The 25,283-nt window shown below is 38.4% G+C and overlaps 1 protein-coding gene across 1 annotated transcript in view; it reads right to left on the bottom strand.

Moving 5' to 3' along the window:
* USH2A (usherin) overlaps positions 1-25,283 on the bottom strand; it is a gene marked incomplete at its 3' end in the record, with an annotated part of 409,152 nt that overhangs the window by 115,873 nt on the left and 267,996 nt on the right. The window contains exons 40-43 of the mRNA XM_082480510.1: positions 18,897-19,525; positions 8,601-8,935; positions 4,898-5,020; positions 2,033-2,196 (exon numbers count right to left, since the gene is read on the bottom strand). Of these exons, the coding sequence (XP_082336636.1) occupies positions 2,033-2,196; positions 4,898-5,020; positions 8,601-8,935; positions 18,897-19,525 (1,251 nt within the window). The remainder of the gene's footprint in view (positions 1-2,032; positions 2,197-4,897; positions 5,021-8,600; positions 8,936-18,896; positions 19,526-25,283) is intronic.

Genomic DNA, 25,283 nt, shown 5'->3' with positions numbered 1-25,283 from the left:
TCAACAACATTTATTGTGAAGAGAAAACCAAATTTTATGCAGAGCCTCTTATTTAAAAAAAAAGCAAAGATTCCATCAAGTGCTTTTAATTTCACCCTTATAAGGAGAGATGCAGACTGCTCTTCCAAACTTGTCAAAATTGTTAACAGTTATCCTATCTAATACTTTGCCATGATGACAACGGCTTCTGTGAAGTAAACAAATAAGTGAAACCCACTTCTAGCCGTGGTACATGGACCTTGTGGCTTGCCACTTCAAACAGATGGCTTTCACCCCGGTAGGAGGAAGGGAGCAAATCGGATTGCTCCATGGCACTAGTTTAGGATGGAAACCTCAAAGATTTTTTCCCTTTTTGCTCCTTCCCTTCATAAAACACTTTCCCACCGCACCCCAAAAGTACTAAATTCCTGTGTTAGTCCTCTAGCCATGAATAAGGGGCAAGTGCCTATGTCTTAAATTATAGTTACATTCACCTTTACACAGATGACCTTTCAGCCATAGTGAAAATTAAAATCTACACGTTATTATTCTAGAACAAGCATGATAGCATCATATACATGTAAAGCTGTAATAAACTCAGAAGCATTATTTTTGCAGGGGGGAAAAATAACTCCTCACATTTCTTCCTAAAGTGTATTTTGCCCAGCACAGCGAAAGGAAGGAAAAAAAACAGTACGATTTTCTGGCTACACAGGGAAGGACATTCATTGGTCTGAGCTGGTGGATAAACAAGGATTCCAGGCTGGCCTTGCTTCTTCATTTTAGTGACTCAGATATAGCCTGCTATCTTATCTGAACTTTGTCAAACAGTTTAAGTTCAGATCTGATCAAATGCAACTGCGTTTCCAGTAGGCACCAAGATTAAAAGAATAATTATGTCAAAAACTTTAAGCACTGATACGTACTGCTTTAGATGACACGCTGTACCACTGAACAGGCCTCAGCTGACTGGGAAACAGCATTGATAAAAGCCAAAAGCAAAATTTCAGATTTAATAGTACAGTTTCATCATAGAAATTCTTAATCGGGAGTGATTATGTTATTCTTATTTTAAGCGGTACAGATACAACTCCTAAATCCTTAGAAGTCAGAAACCTTCAGCAGGTTTTCCAGAAAAAGAAAATTATCGAGGCAACTTATATTAAGAACTCCCAAGTTCCCAAAGAAAACAAGAAAATCATTTCAAAACTGATATTATGAAAAAATGAAACATACAAAATAATGAATATGCTTCTCGCAACATAAGAAGTAATAAAATACGATAAGGCTTTCAAATAACGAATGGCCCTGTCTTGGTGTTTAACCTTTGCATTCCCAAACATATATGAAGAAAATTTCTAAGGTATGAATGAAAATAAAACCAGATTGCATTACCCACATCTAGAAGGTCAGGGGGTTAGATTACTAAGGTAATGAAACTTCAGCGAGCTGCTTCAGATCTATTACATTTGTCAGGTTTTATAAGTATGTTTACTTCAGGCATGCAATTATAAAATAAAGAGACTACATTTGTTGCAATTCAGCACCCAGTCCTTATAAAATCATTTGCATGTAATTCATGAAAAAATTCCCCACTGCTGTATTAGCAAACCAGCTAGAGAAATGGGCTAAATTCTTTTTAAGGAGCAGAGCAAAAAGAGAGAAAGGGGATCCTCTCATCCTGAAGGAATGTATATGTAAATTTTCATACAAAGAGATGAATTATACCACCAACAGGATTTTATGTACTACTACTTTATAGATTTCTCATGAGTTTGCATTAACTATTTCTTCACTTTCACTATTCTCATTCGGCAGAACTAGCATATAATAAATACAAATATGACTGCAAACCAGCAAATTGTGCACTTCCTCCCCCCCCCCCCCTCCCCCCCCCCCTTATTTCTTTTCTTTCCTTTCCTTTCCTTTCAAGGACACTTAGGTGTATTATAAATCAAGACAAGGACTGTGTTTCCTACGAGAGCAAGGCAGACCAACATAAGTGATGGCAGGTTAACATCTAGTTACTGGAATAAATACTAAGCACACTTACTTGGTTTTGACCATTCCACGTCTACAGCAGTATGATTAACAGTACGTGCAATGAGGATACTTCCTTTCTTTGGTAATCCCGCTAATGTAGTAGCTATCACTTCTTCACTTGATGTATATCCTACCTCGTTGTGCACTATGAGCTTGTACTCGTATGTTGTGTACCTAAGACATTTCAAAAATAATTAAATGGAACGAAAAATGCAGACGTAGAAAACATTTGCTGTAAACCTTCTGCCTGTGCCAAAGTTTTGCTGCTTCCTCCATCCTCTCCAACAAGTGCGGCCGCACGGTTTGCACCAATGAAGACTCTGTAAGAGGTCTCTTTTTTTGGAAATAATTCAGCACCATCAACACGGTAACAAAAATAAAACACATTATTTCACTTCTTCATAGTTCTAGCTTCTGAGGTGTTGAGAGATTATAGCTCAATTCAATATGTAATTACAGCAGTGGCAACCTGCCAAAATTTGGATCAGAATTTAATCAAATGAGGCTTTTTTCCTCTTTTGGGAAACCCATTGATTTTAACTTGCAGAGTCTCATTTGTAAAAGTGATTCACCACACAGCCAGGACTACTCCCACTACGCAAACATCAAAAAAAAAAAGTGCCTAGGAATGCTAACGCATTTAATAAAGTATTTTTCTTCAGAACTGTGTATAATAAAACTTACACAGTTTTATTAAATACTTCATGTATATTTAGTAAACCAAGTGACTGTCGCTCCATAATTTCTTCTCTGTATCAAACGATCTATTAATGTATTTTAAGTGGGATTTCATAATCTTAAAATTAATTCCATTTTAAAAAGCCCCCCACAAAGCTGCACAATCACAGAAACACAGGATCATCTTGTTGAAATTTTCACTGAAGCTGCAGCACTTTAGGATAACTGTCTACAAACAGAATAAAGAAACATACGGTAAATGCCTAATATTTAGAGATTTCTCTACAAAACACAAAGTCACTCAAATAGTATATTTACTTTTTCTTTTTAAGGCTTTACTATAGCACCCTATATCATGCAACCACTCTGTCTGATTTTCAAAAGAGCTAAGCTTTAACAGTCCTACTCAGAAGAAAGCAAACTAACAGGAGCTCCCTAGCTCCAACTCTAATGATAAGCACTGTAGAAGAACAGTAACAATTCACATAACACATCTTATTTCCCTCTCTGAGCTTTCTGTTGCTTGCAAACATGTAGTATTCTCTTGGACATTGTAGCACAGGTACAATGAAAGATGAATGGAATCTATTCTTGCAATTTAATGATGAGAATTTGAGATTCATTTTTTGATCCATATTTCCAACAATGAAAGTAAAAGAAGTTTGGCTTAGCCTACTAGAAATGAAAAAGCCATCTGAAAAAAAAATCATTGTGAAAATAGACTTCTGCAGGAATATAATAAAAATTCACTAGTTCTGAAACACGCTTAAAACATGACACAAGTGAAAACAGATGCCGATATACGGATTCTCTTTCTGTGAATAATAAGGCTTGCATCTCTCTGCAGCATCTTCTCTCCAGCCACACATTCATCCTGAGTTGTTGACTGCAAAAACATAGCTGCGGGTTGCAGAACCCTCCCCAAAAGAAGCGTTCAGGTGTATCCGAGGGTTAGGCACACTCTTCTGTCCATAGCTCATTCAACCCAAAAGGTCATTGTGCCTAATGACTTGCCACTGAGACTCTGTCAGAATTTATTGCCCCCTCTGAACTGCTAACATAACTCCTGCACACATCAGCGCTGCTGAAATGAGCTAAACTAAAACCAAAGGGAACTCTGTGTAGAATTTCAAACATGGTTTAAGAAAGAAAAGGGTATTTGGGCAGGACTGGGTAAAAGAAGAGCTCGGTGATCAATTATTGCAATGGATGAAAACCAGCAGTGACTTTTAGCAAGTAGGCAGTGACAAGCCAGAGACAGTAGCCCTTGGCTTGGTTTGGTCTATACAACAGTCTGGAGCAGAGATCACATTCCACTGGTTCACATCATACTCAGGAGGGATGCTCACACAGCTTTTATCAAAGTAAGCAACGTGCAGATATTTGAGGGGCAATGACTGACATGCAGTCCTCATAAAGCACGCGAGCACAGAGAACACACACATCCTGAAGCCATCCATGAATGTCTTCCCAAGACTACCTACAAAACCCCAATTCAGAATCCACATTGAGTCTTCCATTACAGGTTGTTAAAGTGTGTGTTTGTCTTAAGGGTGGTAGCCTTGACTTCAAAGTGTGGAAACTAAGGTTAATCAAGAGCAAATGCCTTGCTCTATACCACACAGTAGGTGTGTAACATACTGAGACACAGAACCCACCCTCCATTGCCCAGCTCTCAACACTCTGCATTTAACTATAATGAAGCTAACACAAAGCTGCCCTTAAATTAGATCTGCTGAGAGTGTGATAAATACCCTTGCCTTTGGAGATATTAAAGCACTTGTTAATTTGCATTTTAAAACCAGGTAAGAAAAACAATGCTGAAACCGAGTTTCAAATGTTTCCCAGCTAGGACTTCTCAAACATTCATTCTGCCGTGCTATGACTTTGCCAACACACAAACCTAGAGCACATGTACATGTCAATCTAAATGGTTTGATTGCATGAGCATATCAATCCTAAAATTTCACAAGATCTTGATTTTCTTTTTTTTCAGAGCAAAACAATATATGAGTCAAGAGCAACAGACTAATAATAAACCCCTGCATATTAGAACGATTAATACCAAAGATGACAAAAAATATTTCATTACATAATTAATATGTTCACTACATAAAGACACAAGAAATACTTTGAACTATTAAACATACACTATACAAAATGCCAGCATTTGTTTTTATAGTTTTTGTAATCTCACCTGCTAAGACCCTTATCTTCATAAAACCACTGAGTTCCTGAGTAAATATTGTGCCACAGATTTAAATCTTCAGGGGGATTTGATGCAAGTGGTTGCTGGATTTTACGTCTCAGGAGCTCATATCTAACACAAAAGACAAGCAGAACACCAGGATTATCTCAACTAATGTTATTACACAAAAAAAAAAAAAATCCGTTCTTTTTTTAAAGCCACACATTATTTTGTTTTTACAGCTGTAAACTTTCTGAGATAAACATTGTTTTTAATGTTTCATGATTTAAAACATTCAATTACTTAAAAAAACTATTTTGAAAATGGAAAACGAAGCACTTCCATTTGAAAGAACGAATTTAATGATTTACAGATTTAAAACTTGTGGAAATGCTGTGAAGATCAAGTCCAAATAGCCCAGTAACAGTGTCTCATACAGACTTGACTGATGCCATCTGATATGTACAGACTGCTACAGAACATGAAATGACAATGTCTCTCTCTTGCAAACGTGCTAAAACATACAGCATTGCTATTACTATTTTACTGGTAATAGCAACTTAAGTGTGCATTTGTGTTTAACGTGTGCTTGCAAATAACCACAGTGTAAAATACGGCTGACAAACAGTGTTAGAATGAGTTAATTGTCCCATCTGTAGACCTTAGCAAGGCAGCTTTGTATTTGGGTAGTCATTCATGATGTCAGCTTGAAAGACAAAACTATTTCATCCTTGTTTTAATTGGTAACTGAAGCTGTATTCCTGTGGCTGTTCCAAACAGCGGGCCAGCTAAAGCTCATCTTTCATGGGGAGGGACATGGGGAGCTCATCTTGGGGAGAGACCTTTCACAAGGGCATGTAGTGATAGGACAAGGGAGAATGGCTTTAAACTGGAAGAGGGCAGGTTTAGATAGTAGGAAGAAATTTTTCACTCAGAGTGGTGAGACACCGGAACAGGTTGCCTGGAGAAGCTGAGGAAGCTCCATCCCTGGAGGTGTCAAGGCCAGGCTGGATGGGGCTTTGAGCAACCTGGTCTAGTGGGAGGTGTCCCTGCCTATGACAGGGGGGTTGGAACTAGATGATCTTCAAGGTCCTTTCCAACCTATATCATTCTACGATTCTATGATTCATCAGGGAAGCCGTGAGACTGCCTGATTCAGACAACATGCCTTCCACCCATTCTGCATCCTGCGACACTCACTCACTATCAACTTTTACAAAAAGCCTTTATGGAATTTATCGTAGATTAAATCATTTCATGTCTACACAAGCTAAAGGGGATAACATATTTTGCATTTCCTAATCATTCTATGGGTAACGTAAAAAACTATACTCTCAATGAAACAAAATCAAAATCTTCAGGATTATTATTCATTATTACATTTCACAGGAGGTTTTTTAATACAACCTTTGTTTCAGTTAATGGTTCCTTTTTAAGGCTACCAGCTGTTTGTACACTTCCTACCAGTTATAGAACCACACTGGAATTGCTTTCAGAGGTGAGCTACAGTTTTAATCAAACTCCAGTTGCAATAGTGTTTCCACTGATGGCCAGCAAAGTAGGGTCATATACGTATATATACATACATATTCACTTAAATACGCAACTTGATTCCCTGAAGTACTGAGCTGCTGTGTATTGTCCTTTCCCTGCCCCCCATTTTGGAAAGGTGCTACTGTTAAATTCCAGCCACAAGTATGTGGGTACTCAGGCAGACCTTAAAGACTCTCACTTTAAGCACTTATTTGTGAAAATGTTTCCTTCTATGTTTAAGCATTCTGCAGAACGCCTTTGTGTGGGTCACCACCCCATGGCAATGACCTTTCTGACCCCTGGCTTCATGTGTAAGCTGACGCTTATCTTTTTTAAGTTAAGATCATCTCCAGTCTGATGAGAAAATGTTAGACAATACATACCATTCCAGATTTAAGACCCTGAATTAAGAGGGTATTTAATAGGTACTGCATACAGTGATTTTGCATTGCTACAACTGAGAAGCTCTTTTACAAGAGAGCTGAGACTTCCTATGCTCCATGGCAGCTAGGATGTATGTGCATGACTTCCAAAAACTTTCGCCCTTGAGTTTGGGGAACAGTACAAACAAGCATCGTGCCACTGACCTCAGCGATGCCAAACCAAATTACTGCAGAAGCTGGGAGTATAACCTCAGAAATTAAATAGTAAAAACTAATTAAACTCCAACTCTATAAAAACATACCCCAAGAACAACTCTCACATGAATGGTTCATCAGTGTCAACAGAACCCAAAGACAAATCATTACAGTGTTATTAGGAACAGTCCTAGCATATTCTGTCCAACACATTTCATAGACAAGTCACGAAAAGCATCAAAATCTTTTTGAATGCTGAATGGTGATCATGTGTAAATCACCCCCACTGGCAGCTGCTGCTGCTACTCTGCTTGCTGCAGACTTCTTGCTCCATCATGCTGTACAGAGCAGCTGCTTCAGTGGTTGTTCTTGTTGAGGGCAGCATGGCACACCATGAAGGAAATGAAGTCTGCAGATGTAGGTTGTGCTGAATTACTTCAATAATCTACAATAAAATGGTCATGTTGTTAACCCCAGAATAACAGAGACTGCTTTTCAAAAACTTCAAATTTTGCTGTGGAACAATCATCATTTCATTCAGTTGTAGTGTGCCCTAATTAAGCCTGAAGAAAGAGTCAAGCTACTGTGCTGTAATAACATACGCAACTGAAACAGCATTACACGATAATTATTGAACCCATCCGTGCACCTAGAAGCGAGCTACTAAGCAGAACATATGGACTACAGAGCTGTAATTCTGCGCACAATGTTTCCCTTTATGTTAAGCCCTAGAATGAAAGATTTGTTTGACATATTTTATTGTGTATGTATAGAGATACATTTGTCTTTAGAAATCTTGATGGACTCAAATACATATTTTTTTTCAGTACACACGCACACTCAGTAATCAACAGATTCAAGTCAAGATCCCATCACTCTAGACAAATCTCAGAAGAGACACCTTTCTCTAGTTCCTGTGCTGAAATCCAGCCAGCTATACCTAGCACTTCCTTGCATTTCCAGTTTTTGGCTCTGCCACCAAACTTCCAGAATTTTAACTTCCATTTTTCTCATGCACTCACTCTCTCATTACCAATTTATTGTTCAGTTTAGTTTTGAAGCTTATTTCATGTCATCACACTACCATGGTCACTTTTTCTTTATATAGAAACACCCCATATACTATTGAGAATATTGGATGTGTTAAATATGTATGTTCACATAGACCTCATACTTGTAATTTTTTTTTTCCCTTGAACTGACCACCAAAATGTGGCTGATGCTGCAGTGCAAACCAGTTATGACTTTGCAAATATTCTGTGCTTGTACCTTCTGGCTTTTCAGACAGCACTGATCTGAAAGACCCTGAGCCCTCCCGAATGTGTTCTGCAAAGTAAATGCCACAGTACAGACACCACACTTGCTTTAAATAATGCTGACTCCTCCTAAGTTCAAAACAATTCAAATCCCACCCTGCTATCTTCTTCTAGACATACCCACTTTCCATGAGTCCACTCATGGACTCCTGAACCCTAAAGAGGAACTCCAAAAGGTTAGAAATTAAGATATCACATCATAAAGTTTGCATCACCCAGAATTTTCTCAGTCAGAAATTGGTAAGGAGAAGAAAATCACCATTTCAGTTGCAACTAAAAGCTTACCTCAGATGAGGACCATTCGGCCTTAGTGGTGGTTGCCAAGAAATGGCAATAAAGGACTCGCTGATTGGAGTCACAGACAACGGACTAACACTCTGAGGAACTGTTGAAGGTGTAGTCACGCTGGTAGGTAAACTCTCCGTGCAGCCTCCTAGAAAGCCATCCCCTCCAGAACAAGCTATTACAGTGACCGAGTAGTTTGTATAGGGTATAAGATTAGTCACCAAATGACTTAACGTTGATGAAGTATTCCCAGCAATGACAATTCGTGGATCAGGCATGCGAATCTCATAGTTAAGGATTTCACCATTCGGTATCAGAGGAGGTTTCCATGAGACCTGAAGGAGGAGAAAAAAATAAAATAACAGAAGTCTTTCAGTCAGAAAGCAGAAATACAGACACAACATACTCCAGATGGACACAAGCGTGCTCTCAAAATGTGCTTTTCTTTCTTCATCAAGACAGACTTTGTGTATAACCTTTCCCAGGTAGCGGAAATTTGATTTTTAAAGGTGCATCAGTTATACAAGTCTACTATTTAGCTTCACCAGTAAAATGTGAATGCTTCGCTTCACTCAAAATTCTGAGATATGTCCAGACGCATGAGCAAAAGTCCTAATTATCGTAAGTATCACTGTCATTAATTTTCTTATAGTGTATTGCCTGGTGTGCTCATCTATTAGTAGCAGAGTAAAAAAGAATCATATTTTGTGTTAGCACAATTTTCAGAAATGTGTAACTGCCTTAACTCCTATGAGGAGCAATATTTGTCTGCACTCTCTATATGATGAAATATGCAGGTTTTCCCTTTTATTTTTCAGTAATAAATTACACTGGTAATTATCAGCCAAAAACCAGGCACAATTTTCCATTTTTAGAGTTATAAAATTATGGAAAAAAGGGAATTACATACAGAATTCATGTTTTCTCTCTCTATATATATACTGCTATAGTTACTGTGGCTTTACTCTTACTAAACTGAAGTTAGGTGTTGGGGTTTTTATAAGTTTTTGGTTTTTTTAAGTATATTATTCTATATAGTTATTCCTACCAGCTCCAGTGAGGAATCACACTCTAATCATTGTACCATAAAGTGCAAGGATGTGCTCAATTCTTTTTTTAAGGCTTTTTGCCACGGTATCGTGACAGAGGGGACTTTAGATTGACACAACGAGGACACGTTAACTATATTAAGAATCTCAAAGTTTCATAAAGGCAGTGTAAGAGCATTTATCAATCCTTTCTCCCCTAGAAGGCCCAGTGTATGACATATACCAGCTTTGCTTTGCTCATCCCTGAGACTGTGTTCCTTGCCATTCACCCACCCATCTATAACAATTGCCGTCTCTTTTCCTCCCAGGCATGGGATAATTAAGGCTTGAATCCAACATTGCAAAGAACACAGAAATAGAGAAAACCTAGATGAAGGTATGTGCAGAATAAAATGAATAAAAATAATATTGAAGTGTTAAAGAGTAATACTGAGATACTTCAGTTTAAGTTAAGTTGAAATTTTCCTTAATTCTCTCCAGCCTCCGAAGTAAGTTTCTTTAAAAAGGTGTATGCACAATTACACACGGCCACGGAAACAGAGAAGCTTGATTTACAAAATGATTTTTAAAGGACCCTTGGGGATTAGGAAATGTTATATCTTAGGTACAGAAGGACCTCTTAGGCCGTCAGACTTGTAAGAAATCTGGCAGCAAAGTACTGGAGAAAGCTGAAGGATTTTGATAACAGAATCTGGAATACTATTAAACAGAGAATTAGAAACACGGTGATCTTGAGTAAAGACAGCACAAACAAGATTATTGGTGCCCACATAGGAAAGGCTTAGCTCTGGCTAATTATCAAATGCTGTATTCAAATTTCTGTTACTTCTAGCCCCAAAACATGATCAAACAAATAAAGAAAAATACTATTGATAAAACAATGCAGAAGGCAGGAATCAGTTCCGCACCATTCTCACAAACATTGTGCAAAACTCTCATTTTGAAGTAGTTCATGTGATCTAGCCAGAAGCTCAGGAAGCAGACAAGAATGGATGATTAGCACAGACAACAGAGAACGTTGTTTTCAAGCACAGGTAGAAAGCATTCAGGTCAGTAAACTTCAGGTGAAATTTCCAATCCCAATGCTTTTTGTTGCCACCATACTGCACACGCTGGAACGCATTGTATATGTCACAGAAAGAGGGGAATGTGCACGGTTCACTTTTATTTTCAGGGGCATATTTTTGAAGTTGCTGGAAGAAGCACAGAAGACTTCAAGGTCTGACGCACTACAGGAAAACACACATTTCTGCAATCATGACTATGTTATTCTTTTTAAAGGTATAGCACCTATCCTGAAATTCTGCCTCATTGAAGTGTGACTAAAGACAATATATTCAAGGTCTTTTTTAGGAATAGTAATAAAGTAAATCTTCCATTATCGGTGAAAAAAAAAAACCTCTTACTTGTTGCTTAATGCAAAGTGGCTTCTAATAAAAGAACTATATGTCAAATGCTTTGGAAAATTCCTGGTACTACCCTCTCAGAAGAGAAAACTGTGTAAAAATGTTCACCTTGTACCAAATCTTGTTTTATTTCCTGGAAGAGAAGAGGAGTTATTTTTAATTACATTACAATTTAGATGCCTAACTTTTATGTCTAAACCCACAAAATTACTGTAATATAACTTGCACAAGATTCACCATATACTGTAACCCCTTCATATAAAGGAACAGATTAATAACGCGAGCAGGAGAACAGACGTTGCTCCAGGACCTCAGCTCCCGGAATTTATACAGCATGTGCCCTAGCTGGTAAAACTTGAAAAAACTCCCAGGTGTTACTTCACAGCATTTGCTGTGAACTAGCAGATAAAATACCTCATACTGTACATAACATAGATGCTTTGTAGGACATACACTGGGAAATTTCTCAATTTTTTTTTTTTTTTTTCTGAGAGAAACGAAAACCAGGCTGAACAAAAAGGTTATTCAGTCAGCAGCATGACACAGAATGCAACTTATTTTTGTCTGGGCATGGATACCTCATCCAAAGATACGTAGGTCAGTTATCGCTTTTGTTAGTATTTTTTTTTAATCTAGATAAGGGAATGACTAAGGATACTCACAGTCACTGCTGTGTCACTTGACCTGCTTTGAATTACCTATGTCACCTGGGAATGACAGGACATGCAGTCTCTGACAAACCTCTCTTGCCAAGAGGCAAGGGACCCACACAGTGTAAATGAAGATGATGGAGCCAGCCTGGTTAACACACACATGGCACTACTGGACCTCTTCTCCACTTTGATGTGCCGAGGTCTGAGGTAAGAGCTTGGCAATGCATGAAAGCAGGAAAGCTCACTAGACAGGCTGTGTTGGAAGCAGTAACAGTTTGTTCATTGATTTGAAGCTCAGCACTGAGACCATGAAAGAGGATGCCCATGAGGAAGAGAGAATAAGGTAACTACTGGGAGAGATTAACTGATTCAATGTAATGACTCTGGAAGCTGTCATTTAAAGATCAAAGCACCTTATTTTCTCCACCACAAAATTTAAAGAGACAGAAATTAGCCATTTTCCCCCCATTAAACAGTTATAACCTTGGAAATCTTTTCTTTTCTTTTCTTTTTTTTTTTTTTTTTGGCAGCAGCTGGAACCCTGCAATTTAATTCTGAGCTATGTGAGGAGAGGCACTGGCACACGGATAACCATTTTACTAGTTCAGGCCCGATTTCAACAGTTAGCTTTTAAATCAGCGTGTTTGGCTTCATTTTATTCTCATTTCTCCTAGCTACTGCTTGTAACATCTACAAACAGAATGTAATAAATACACTACTGAGAGCTTTTCACTCTTGGTCTCAAAGCACACTGTAAGTCTCAAATTGCAAGTATTATTATTCCAGTTTTTCAGATGAAAAGACTAAATCCCAGACTAAGTCACGTATTGGAAAGAAGCAAAACTGAAAACAACGACCAGCTACCCTAATTCTGCATTCCAGCCACTGGCCTATAGTCCTCTGCCAACCCCCCAGCCCCTCTAAAAGTAGTTGGGAGATGAATTTCCTCATGAGTTCTTATCTGTCTTAACAGAAATTATAGTGGGATTCAATCAAGAGCCAGTATCACACCAGAAAAGCAAATGCTGACAGAGGTCACTTACAATTATTCTCATACACTTTGCACATGGATTACGTCCAACTTCAGCAAGCGCTACCACAGAACAGCATGATCAAGTTAGCAGCAACAGATCGCTACTACGAAAACTTCTAGAAACACTTAGCTTGAGCAGTGGAAAAACAGAACGCTTATTTATGATCCTAAACACCTACTACAGTAAAGCGCTTAAGCTATATCAAAGGCAGGGGAATAACGCTGATGAAACCCTGACTACTTCACCCCACTGTATGATCTGTACCAAATGAGCAAGCTGTGCAAGAAATCACAGTCCTAAAATGTGGAAAACCTCTAGTGTGCAAGTTAAGGTTGTCCCTATGGGTGTTGGAGTATCCTAAGTCACTCAAGCAGCACTTATGCGGCAAATAAACCAAGGTCTCACTGACCTTAGCAGCATTGCAAGGCAATCTTCACACAGGGATTGATCGCTCCTAAACAATTTCCCCAATGCACCGGGCATACCTTCATAAAACTGGAAGTGTGGCGAATAAAGTCCAAACTCTTTTTTCTCCCCAGTGCGAAGCTTCTACGCGTGTTTACTGCATCTCCCTTTAGCGTACAAGGCCTAGGTACCAGGGTTGTTTGTATTCTCAAAACTATATTCTTTGGCAACTGCAGTCTGAAGCATTTTGAGAACGAAATAGCAACAGGGGGTTTTAACCCGGAAGAGAGGCATGGTCTTCACAGCCTCATTCTCTACCACTCGGTGATCTGCAGAGGTAAAACACGGAAGGATCACCTCTCTGTTAGTCACCGACTTCAGGGACCATGGAGTTATTACCATTGCATCCAACGCTCTGTAATCAGAAGCAACTTCACAGGACATCAAATATTAACGTGAGACAAAAACCAACTCCAGAACATGTACCTATAGCTGTAATTCCATAGGAAGTGGAAAAAGGATAAAGAAAACACCTTTCTTTTCATGGATGATAGTCAAACCGTAACACCAGGGTACATTGCTTTAAATGTGTCAGTGGTATCCATTCCATACAGCTGAAATTTTTCTCCTGCTTATATTAGCCCCAACTTATTTACAGAACAACAGGCATTAAGCAGTCCCCTGTCCAGCTCCTGGGCTAATGAAGAACAGAAGACACCTATAAAAATAGGGCCTTGTTTATTTTTGTTTCCTCACTTCCATATGTATATGGAATATATGTATAGTAGTCAAATTTTAGAAATAACTACTAGAAAAGTTTATCGCTCTGTAGCAATAAATGATAAGCTTCTTCAAAGAAGATGCTGCTTCTATACAAAGAAAAGAATGGCAGGTGAACTGTAAATTGATTGTCATCTCTGAGGGTAACAACAAACATGAATGGCAACGGAATTAAAAAGCCTACAACCCTTCCTCAGTCAGAGGAGTCATGAGGAAATACTTATGAAAAAGAAATAATCCATAGGAAATCAATGACATGATATTAAATCAATATGCAAGAAAAAGAAGAATGACTGTTTGGTGCTACAGAATCACCAGGGCCCTTCATTTCTAGCAGGCAACATATATAACACATATTAAGAGAGAATTCAATGAAATCATCATAACTTTTTATTTTACTCATTTTGTATCTAATCAAATTGCAGGAATTTTCTGTAACTGATGTTATCACAAAGGAGTAGCATGGCACAAGAACTACATGTCAATGAGGTACTTATTTCACCCAAGCAGGATGAAACCATTCTCTTGCAACCTACCTAAGCACCAAAAAGAAAACAAAACAAAAAATCCTTTACCCTTGAAAGAAACATCAGGATCACACACAGCTCATGCCAACTTCTATCTTAAGAAAAAAGTTAATCAAAGAACGACAAGAAATGGCTGCAGCTTCTTATCTGTCAGAGGTCCAGTTGGTCACACTGGTCAGCAAGGAGAACAACACAGGTAAACATGCATCAGCAAGTCTCCAGTTAAGACAATAATCAAGACTACAGCTGTCTTTCCCAGGTCAAAGCCCTCAAGGGAGAACCACAGAAGTGAAAGGGAAGTCTTTCTATCGAAAGTTAAATGGCCAAAGTTGGAGGAGAATTTGCGTACTACAGTTAATTTAGTTTAGCGTACCCAGCCACATAATGCTCTCCCTACACTAAGAACTCCTTTAAATAATTATTCACTGTGTAAACCAGCCTCTTTCTCAAGCCACTCAACCTAGCTACGTTCCCGAATGTCATATCAGTGTGAAGTGTGAGATTGAAGCTGCACAGCAACTGCAACCCGCACAAAAGGAAACAATTTCTTTTATACTTCTGTACATTAGGCTATAGCAAATCTTGTGTAACAGGAATAATGTTCATGGCATTGGCATATACTAAATAAACGGCTTTTGCAGTTGCTGAATACCTCCACTTCACTTTGGCATTTAATCAGCCACAAAAGCAGTTTATTGCACAGTATACTCCGCTACCATGAACATTATCAATTCAGCAAATATTAAAAAATATCATGCAGGTGTCACAGAAATGGGTACTTTAAAAATTATCGACAGCTTTACACTTTCTGTTGCACAAAAGAAAGCAAGCTAAATATTATGGAGAGATATCGGTCCATTCTGATTAAAATGAAATGTTAAAGGAGCGCATACACATCAGAAGTGTTTATGCCAAGAGTGACCTGCTGTGCTGATATTTTCCTCCTTGCAGAGTGAAAGCTTTGGTGTATGAAAATAAGCTGTATACTCAAGTGAGTACTATCTGGAGCACTTTGAATTCCCCACATCCTCAAATCATTTATATTGATTCTGTGACTAAATAAAAGAATGGAAATATGTTTCTCTTTTTTTGTAAATTCTCTCTGTTTTCAGTAGAAGTAAATATTTGCGCTCCTGGTTTAGGGATTGGTTGCACTGACAGCTGAAAGCCTCTATTGATTTGCAACCGTGGCGTGGTAAAGGAGCCTCTCGCTAATCTTTCCCACAGTGCCCTTCCAATACTTTCCACTCTAACCCGGGAGGACAGCTCTCTCTAGGGCAAGAGGTAATTAAAATCTCCCTCCCAAAGAGATGGCTTGTTTTCCATTCTCTGCTTAAGAGTTACCACCATAGACACCGAGTAAGACAACAGCATTATGCAGCACAAGCAGATTCCATAGATTTGATTTGAACACTACGTAGGTAATATATGCACTGCAGGTGTGGTGGGCTTGATCTGCTCAGGAGGGAAAGTATGCCTTTCTGGGACTCTCGTCAGAGATTAAAAGCACCAATGTACAGCAATCCTAAATCAGATCCATCCTATTTCCACACAGGAAAGCTCTTCAACCGCTAAGTGGCAATCCTCGCACAATACTTCACAGTCTTTCTGCCTGTGCGACCAGCACTCTTCTGGGGTGAAGGGACACAAGGGGTTTGCAGAGCAGCTATTCAGATCTACACCCTAGTGTGAAAGAGCAGGGAAAAAAAAAACCCAAATGTTTTCAGAACAGGTGTTTCCTTATTCTTGTATTCTCCTATAGTACAGAGCATTCACACGGGCCACAAGACAGCACTAGTGCCACAGCGCAGCCCACTGGGTGGTCGCAGAGTCTTACTACTCTAATGTGAACTTGCCATAAAATTGAAGAGAAGGAAACACCACCCCCACTCGCAAGCTAATCCACTTGACAGACCTGTAAGAAGACCAACAAGTAAGATGAAATCCCAGTCACTTCATCTGCTGCTCCCGTCTGCGAACAAGCAGAAGGGGAGAAAACCACTGGGCGCAGCAAGCCTCCTCCATAATCTCTTCAGCGATGGCGGGCAATGAATTCTTCTGCACCTATAACTTCATTTCAATTTTTTGAAGACATAATAAGTAATAATAAAGAAGGAATAATGGAAGCTGAAAAAAAAAATATCAAAAATCTCTTGCTGTCCCGGACAAGGAAGAGAAATTTTAAGATTTTTAAGAAGTCTGAGAATCTTAGAAATCCGAAGCAAAGTAATGTCTCAGCCATGGAATACTCTCTGCACAGGATCCATACCAAGTATTCCCAACTGTCCCCCAATTATGATGCATATCAAATTAAACAACACAAAGTAAAATAAAATACTAAATAACTTAGAACAATTTATGTCCATATCAGCAAAGAATACCAATACTCTACACGCTGAGAGAGAGAATTTTTGCTGAAGGACAGATACTCAGAAGAAAGTATATTTGGAAAGGCCTATACATAAGTGACTTTTCTAAATTAAATGCTGCCACTTTTAATTATTTTGAACATTTCAACCTAAATATTTAAAATCAAGAAAAATTAGCAGTAAAGCTGAGTCATGGAAATAAAACCATCCAGGCTTCAGCATCTTGGACAGAAATTAGTCTTAACAGACCAAACAAATGTGTCTCCAGGTGGAAAAAACAAGCCTGAGAGTAAAAGAGCAGCAGCGACACAAAATATGACCACCACTCATACAGAAGGTCATACAACGTAGACATTAAAGAGCTTTGAATGTTAATGATAGACTGGGGAAGAAGGGGGAAAAAAAGCATTTGAACACTTCAGCAAGAAAGGAAAACAAATTTTAAAAGCATTGTTATATCAAAATTAAATTATTAGAGAGTGAAGAATGCACTGCCTATTTTCAGATTTCGGAAGAAATAAATGATCAAACTGACTTTCAGTGTTGGTAGATTACTTAGTCTTGGAGCTGAGCAAAAGGCAGTAAAATTACAACTGAGCATACACCTCTGATCTCAAGAAAAGAGATCCAGTAAAGAATGACAAGACCGCTGATAACTCAAAGGCTTTTAAAATTAGGATTGGGTGTTGACTGCACTTGGAGAAAGAAAAGATATGGGTAAGGTATAAAATTATTACGCCCTTAGCCCATTAACTGAAGCATTAAAGGTTTCAGTGACTTTTTCTCTGTGCTCGGAGTTGAAGCCAATGTGTAAAAGCTCACGCAATAAAATGTGGACATGTGTGTAAGCGTACTACTGAACTAGGGCTACTGTTTACTCAGCGTTGCTGCTTCTGGTAAATCTGTGAAAAATGCTTTACTATAAACCGTGGTGGATAGTATGAGCTATCTACAGAAGCACAGAGGGCAGAGTCCTGGAAGAAGATAGCCCAAATCTTCAATAAGCACTCTGGCAATTCATCACAATTACTAGTGTTCGATCATTATTAATTCTTACAGTAACCATTGTACTCATACTGAATTCATTTTCTATTAATGCAGAGGTAACATGCAATTCCTTAGACATTAAAACATAATTTTAAAAGCTTGTTTTTTTTTTTTTTTTTTGTCAAATAGTGAATATCCTTTTTCATAGCTTAAAATTATGTGTGAACAAAGCAAAAAAATCAGCATTGGTTTACTGCTTAAATTCATACCCTCAAACTATCTAGACAGCATTGGTAACACCACCCTGTTTACCTTTTGAAAATACAATGTATACCAAAAATAATGAATCTAACAGATGAACTTCAATCCTATGCAAATGTCCTTTGTTTTGTGCTCTGGTGAGCAAGCTACTGTACCAATACTTTTGGCATTATTACAAGACTGAATCCATGGAAGCATGTGTGTATTTACACAATGAGGCTTCTAAGCTACAAAAATCCCTCTTGTTTGGTTACACTAATTTCCCTTGAATGAAGTTTGTATGCAAGCCAAAACAATGGTAGTTATCCTGTCCTCTAGAGTTCATTCCCAACAGAACGATGTGAATAATTGAAACTTCCCAGGTAGTCCTGTAACACTCTTCTTTTGTAAATCAGGAGAACCACAATGCTATTTATTTTCTTCATTAGCTATTTTTTTAAAAATCTGATAATTACATACAAGATTTAATGACATAAAAAGATCTTTTTACTTCTTAGCATTTTAATGAAGTCTTGAAATTTTGGAGAAGGTAGTAGGTTATTTTCTAATCTCATTAAGGAGTTAAAAGTAAGCATTCAAGTTTAATATTGAAAATACATCACGTGTGTAAGGACAAAAATGACCTGGAGTATGATGCCAGAGGCTGGTGTAAAGGAAAAAAATGGAAAGGGATCTATGCTTTGGAGCCAAAGGACAGACGCTAATTATTCAACTACCCCTGCAGCAATGAAATCTGTTAGCTCAGCCAGTAGACGTCTCTCTTAAATACACAGTTGCTACAAGGAAAACATGTTAAAGCCATGAGGCAATGAGAATTCTTCCTACCTTAACTGAATGTGGTCCCAACACTTCTGCATCAGGTGGCTGAACACCAGCAGGTCTTGATGGTCTAGTGGTAACTTCTGACCACACACTGCTGTTCGTGCCTCCGTGAAGAGTGCTCATCAGCACTCTGTATTCAAATTTCTGCCAAGGGCTCAGAGCAGTACTCTGGTCAATGTAACTCATGGACTGACCGAAAGGGAGAGTCGCCACAGTTGATATTTGTTCTGTTCCTTTCACCCTCCTTTCTATCGTAACGTTTTCCACCAAACCATTTGAGTGAGCAGGTGGTTGCCAGGATATGACCACAGAAGTTGGAGTATCAGAATACAGCTCTGGAGCAGGAATATCCTCAGGTGCATCTGGAAGAGTCTGTATTTCTAGGGCCTCGGGTGAAAGAGAGCATCCTTTAGAAGTGCATCCTTCTACCTGAAACACATAGACAGTGTAAGGATGCAAGTCTTCTACAGTGCAATTAGATCTAGTTCCTAGCACTGTAGCATGCAGTTGGCCATTTTGGAAAATATTATAATGAGTGATAATGCCATTTGGCTTTAAAGGATGCTGCCAGGTGATGCTTGCTGTCCTTGCTGTAACATTCAATAAAAGCGGTGGATCTAAAGGTCCGGGTTCTGTAACAGAAAAAAAAAAAAAAAAAAAGAAAAAAGAAAGGAAAGGAAATTTATTAGTGGTCCGTGATTTGCAAAAGTCACCATTAACATGCAGTACTCATCAAACGAGGCTCAAAATGACAAAAGAAGTTCAAATCTACTAACCAGCCTATTTCTTCAGAAACTGCAGGCCCAGCTATTCAAGGGATGAACATGGCGCTCTTCTCAAAGGCAAGCTGCTCTGTAAGTACACCTTCCCTCCTCCCAACCTTCCTCCCTCCTCCTCTGCATCTTTTTTCCTCTTGTCTCGCGAAAGTGTCCTATCAATGCTGTTAGCACGTGGAGAAATTGTACGGCTAAGTATGAATAGAGATGTGCAGTTCTAGCTTTTGTTGCTGTTTTTCTAGAGCGCTAGCTACTAATTGCAACCAACGGCACAGGCATAACAAAGCTGCATATTGTGCAGCTCAGTAAGCCCCTACTGCATCTCTCATTATATATTCAATATTTTACTTCATTCTGTTTATAATTCTAATCCATTTTTTGCAATTTATCTACTCCCTGTTAATATTATAGGTGATTTTTTACTGCGACTGTGACAGAAGCTGCCGATTTAGCTCTTTCACCTACTGATAAATAAACAATGCACAGATCTGACCTTTAGGTTAACAGGTTTTATGCTTGCTCCACTCAGCACTCTAACTGATTCAATTATCATAAAGGTTCAGGAGCTTCCATGAATACTGAAAAAGACCGACCATATGCCTGCATAGGTGTTGTGGAACAGCAAATACTCTGCAGCCCTCCAGAGAAATTCCTTAATTGTAAATAATTTCACCATGCGACACAATCAAGTCACCTTGAATGCAAAACCCTCAGCCTGTGGAGGCAAAGTGTTATTTAAGCTTTACTGGGCTGCGTTAAATTCTGCAATTTGAAGGGCTGTTAAGTTTTTCAATTGAAATTTCATTTAAAATGCAGGTGCTTTTTATTATATTGAGGCTTTACTGCTCTCTAGGTACAAGCAAGAACATGGTGCAATAACACAAATCTGGCTCAATCACTGATCAGTAACAGCTGTAATTCCAGAACATTTAGCATTCTTATAAACCACGTCCTGAAATCTATAAATTGCTACAGCAGACCAAGAAAATACTATATTCCCCTCTATTCTGCACATAGCAATTTTGACGTTTATGAGATTTTTCTGTGAATGTTACATTTTATTGAAATCTTAAAAAAAGATATACTTGGATTTAGTAATTGTTTAAAATAGCTTTAGGTTTGGGGATTTGGGCGGGGGGGGGGGAGGGGAGCTATGTTTCAAATGCTAAGGACTGAAATTTAAAATTCATTAGTGATTGTGGGTGTGCTAAGACTCCAGGACACACGACACAGCGTATGCTGAATTCCATGGTAGTCAACAACTCCGTTGTTTAACTGCTATGAAGCAGTATGCTGTCTAAACCACAAGGAACAGTACCTCTAAAGGAAGAATAATTTACTTCACTAGAAGTTAAATAATTCCTGATAATTTTTAAGTGAAAAGAGAAAGAGAGAGAGAGGGAAAAGGGGAACCCTAGAAAACAAATCCAGCACATTCAGTGTCTCCTCCTATATTTTAGAATATAGGAGCTGAAGCAGTCAGAAGCCCTGATTCTCCTCTTACATACAGAGGGAAGTAAATCAGGATTATTCCATTGATGTCTGCAGAAATAGTGACGTAAAATTGGGACAGCGAGCTTTTTCTTCTTTTTTTTTTTTTTTTTTGCTTTTAAATTCAGAAAAGTAACAGTGTTTTTTCTTTCATTATATGATGCATCACAAAGCAACTCCATAAAACTCATTCATATCATATCCTGTTCTACTCACAGTGATAATAAGGATGGAGTTCTATATTTAATGCTTGTGCACTCTAGGATTAATTTAGATCTCTGAATTTACAAGTGTAAAAGATGGTCTGTTGTAAAGAGCAATTCAATTCTATTTGCATGTACTCTTGGGCAAAATCAATTAGGTCATAAGCTGGAACAAAATTTGGGCCATTATTTAGACTTCAGTGAAAGATGGAGAGGTGGAGGTGTAAACCTGAATTAGATGTATACTCTGTAAACTGAAAATTTTGCTGGGGTGAAGGAGAAAGATGAAAATTTGCTTTGGAATTGAAGACCTTGAAAATAAGTTGCTGCAAATTCTAGTTTAATGGGGGAAGGGAGTTGTAAGACATAATATTTACCACTGAGCTCCAAACTTGCATTTTATCTAATTATACCTCACAAATAAGCTATCATACTGTGAGCTTCTGCAGGAGGAAAAAACAAAACAAAACAAAACAACCCCCCAGAACAATCAAGCAGTTTGTTGTGAGGGAACAGATAAGCCTTTTTATTCCTACTGAATAAGTTGCTGGCATTACAGGTGAAGCATTCATGATAATTAGTTGAACCTGTGCTTCAACCCCCCCAGAGTTTAGACATATTCCTTATGGACTATTTGTAATGTATGGGAGGAGCTGTCAAACTTAAACTTTGGGTCCCCCTAGTCCCTCCTCCTCCTTTCAAAAAAGCATATTTTGGTATCTAGCATACCTACCCACACATTCCCTACTGCCCTTTTAAAAGAGAGACTTTTAAGACTCTCTGAGTTCAAACAAGACATTTGAGAGATGCTTAATTGGCCCCACTGGATGGGAAAGCATTAAATCCTGGTCCCCAACACTCATTCCGTGCAGCTTCTTTTTAAATGGCAAGCCGAATCATCTAATTCTATATACAAATCAACTAGCACGATACTGCTTGGTTGAAAGGGTCACCACAATTATGTAAAACATGAGTATTAACTATAATTGGGATAGTTTGCTAATACAATAAAAAGCTCTGAACATGAGAAAAGTTATGCTCACAGCAGTAGCTATCACTTTCTAAAGTAAGAATTCATGGATGAAATGACATGAAAAAGATGGTTATAAAATTTTAATGGAATGATAAAAGGCAAAAGTCAGCCTCTCAGCTGAATTCTTAAAATCCCTATATATCACAATCAGCTCCTTAACTGTAAAATCAATGTGGAGTATAACATGTTGTCAATGTGGTTGTCACTGGAGGGAAGACTGCAAAGTATGACAGCTACACAGCTCAGCCTGACAATGATGAAAATAAAATCATAAAGCTTTTTACATGGATGTAATTGTTTAGAGAAGAACTACTGAGCATCGGAACAGTGGGCATCTTTTTCCTTAAGATTCTTACTTCATATTTCAAGCCATTTCATTACAGTATTCATACTAGAAGGTAGTTTCATTTTGGCAAATGAAATTATCTTTTATGGCAGGCTATTTTGCTCATCTGCTTCAAAAGTTCAGACTCGACTTAAAATGAAGGCACAAAATTGTCATTAATCTTTTTTAATTCCCTGCCTAGAACCACACATATGTTTACTTATCGTACAGACTGGGGGAGCGAGGAGCTGTACTCTCATGGATGTATTTTGGGGGAATCTATACTTTTATTAACGTATTGAGACATGTACCTGGACTAATGCCCTTTAAAGCTAATGAGAAATACACGACTTGCTGGGAAACTCTTTCACTAAGCAGAATAGAAATTCTGTGCCTTTTATTCTTGACTCATTTACTCTTTTCAGGAACACAGACAATGAAATTATACATATTAACGAAATGTGGTGTCTGTCTTATACTACCGAGTGTATCTGGCAGAAAATCCAAAGTGTGTAGTTCTGGGCACAAGAGACCACAGGAATCATTTATCACATCAGATCACAGAACTCAAAAGTCATTAGGCTGTTCATGCAATGACATGAAGTCCATATGAACCCCTTCAAATATGTATTAAGGGCTGTCTTCAGAGTATTCAGACTATTTGCCCTCTACTGCTCTACTGCACATCGGCTCCAGAACCTCAGCCTACCAGTTAAGAAACTTCTTCTAATTCCTAATCTACAAACATTTACGGGCAGTTTGTACTATTTATCATACAATCATCGTATCATATCTACCACAATACTACTTCAGCTTAATTTGTTCTTCTGTCCTTCTGTTATTCACCCTGTCGTGTATGTCACATGACTTTCTCTTCCCTTTATCACCTCACCAGGTTTTGTCTTCTCTTGCTTCAGTTTCCATTTCTCTTTCTTGGCCACAGGTGACCACGTTCACATCAACTAACTATTTGCCATCTCAGACAACGAATATAATCAGCAGAGAAAGCAAGCACTTCCAAAAGCTAAGAACTGCATTGTCGACCCTCTTGTCCTGCATTGCCTCTCTCTTTTGTCTATATGAGGAAGCTTTAAGAGAATAGGCGTCCTCAACCTGGAACCAAAGCTTTGCGGTAAGCGAGCCAGAGGAGCCCACACCATAGTACTCTATACGATAAGAATAATGCTTCTCTGCTTTGTCAAATAATAACTCAGCTGATAAATTGCAGGAGCTCTCTCTTTTTTTTTTTTTAATTGTTTTTTTTTTCTCTTGCAACTTCCATATACAATGGTCTCAAGTGACTACTTTTGACATTTCTTATTGCGAATAAACATTGCACTGTCCTATAACTTTTTTATACGTAAAAGAGATGGACTTGCAGTCACTTACGTAAGAACTAAAGAATAAAAAATGGAACCGCCTGATAGGCAACTTGCAAAACCTTCTCTTTTGACTAGTGCAAGCCAGCTCTCCGTACTGGAATCGTACGCTGACCCACAGGACTGAAACACAGCCAACGTAGAGAACAGGCTGGTGACTGAGATGTCGGGCTGTACGCAACCCACTGGACTGCAGGCCGTTTCTGGGATATTCAAAAGAAAGGAACGGGCAGCTTTTCTCTAAAGTAGCAATTTTGCGAGCTTAAAACTTGTCTAAATCAAGATGAATTTTCTCAAGCACTAGAAAAAGCACCCTTCTCATTTGGGAAATGTCCCTCTGATCAAAGATTACACCGGGTGGATTGCTACCAACCAATATAATTTTGTGAATCATAAAGCTACGGCAGAAGAATGCAGCAGCTGCCACTGGGCCAACTTCTGCTAACCATAACAAACTCCTTTACAGCTTCCTCCTCAGATAGCTCGAAGACCTGCCATAACAAAAGGGAATACTTAACTGCTATCTTCTTTTTTTACATCTAGAAATTTTCGTTTTATTTCTGAATGAAACGCATGAAATTCTGCTCTCAGTTCAATGGTAGATACTGACCTCTCAGTTCAGTGGGGATTACATCGCAAGATAGTTATCTGAAATTTACGTTCAAGTTACTGAAAGCAAGATCTAATCCAGAAACTTCATCAGCAGTTTCTGTTTGTCTGGCAGTAAATAGCCTGATGCTACACTGACCAAGATCACTGGAACAAATATCTTTTATTAACACATGCTTAGCAGGTTTTAAAATATTCATAGGATATGTACATTATTGTTATCTGGCACAGGCAGGTTAGACTAAAAAATGCATAGAATGAGTTACTAATGCCACACTCATGTGAATGGAAGTATTTGAAAATTATTTACAGCATTTTGTCTTGCATTAAAAAATAACCCAAACCGACTAATCTGCATATCTTCAAGTTCTATGCAGCAGGTAACTTCTACATATATGTCCCAGAAGACTATATAGGAATGCATGTCCTGTGCAGGCCTTCTGCCCTATCACTAATTCCCAAAAAGAGAATTTTAAAATTCTACCCCCTAATACTTTGCACAAAAAATAATTTCTACGTATACTAACAAGCGATGCCTTTTAAATGAAGTTCTGTGCTCTTACTATCTAAAAAG

This window comes from Vanellus vanellus (assembly GCF_965231255.1).
Source record: "Vanellus vanellus genome assembly, chromosome: 3".
NCBI classification, from domain to species: domain Eukaryota; kingdom Metazoa; phylum Chordata; class Aves; order Charadriiformes; family Charadriidae; genus Vanellus; species Vanellus vanellus.
The sequence above is the reverse complement of the archived record's forward strand: the minus strand, read 5'-3'. Positions and strand labels throughout refer to the sequence as shown.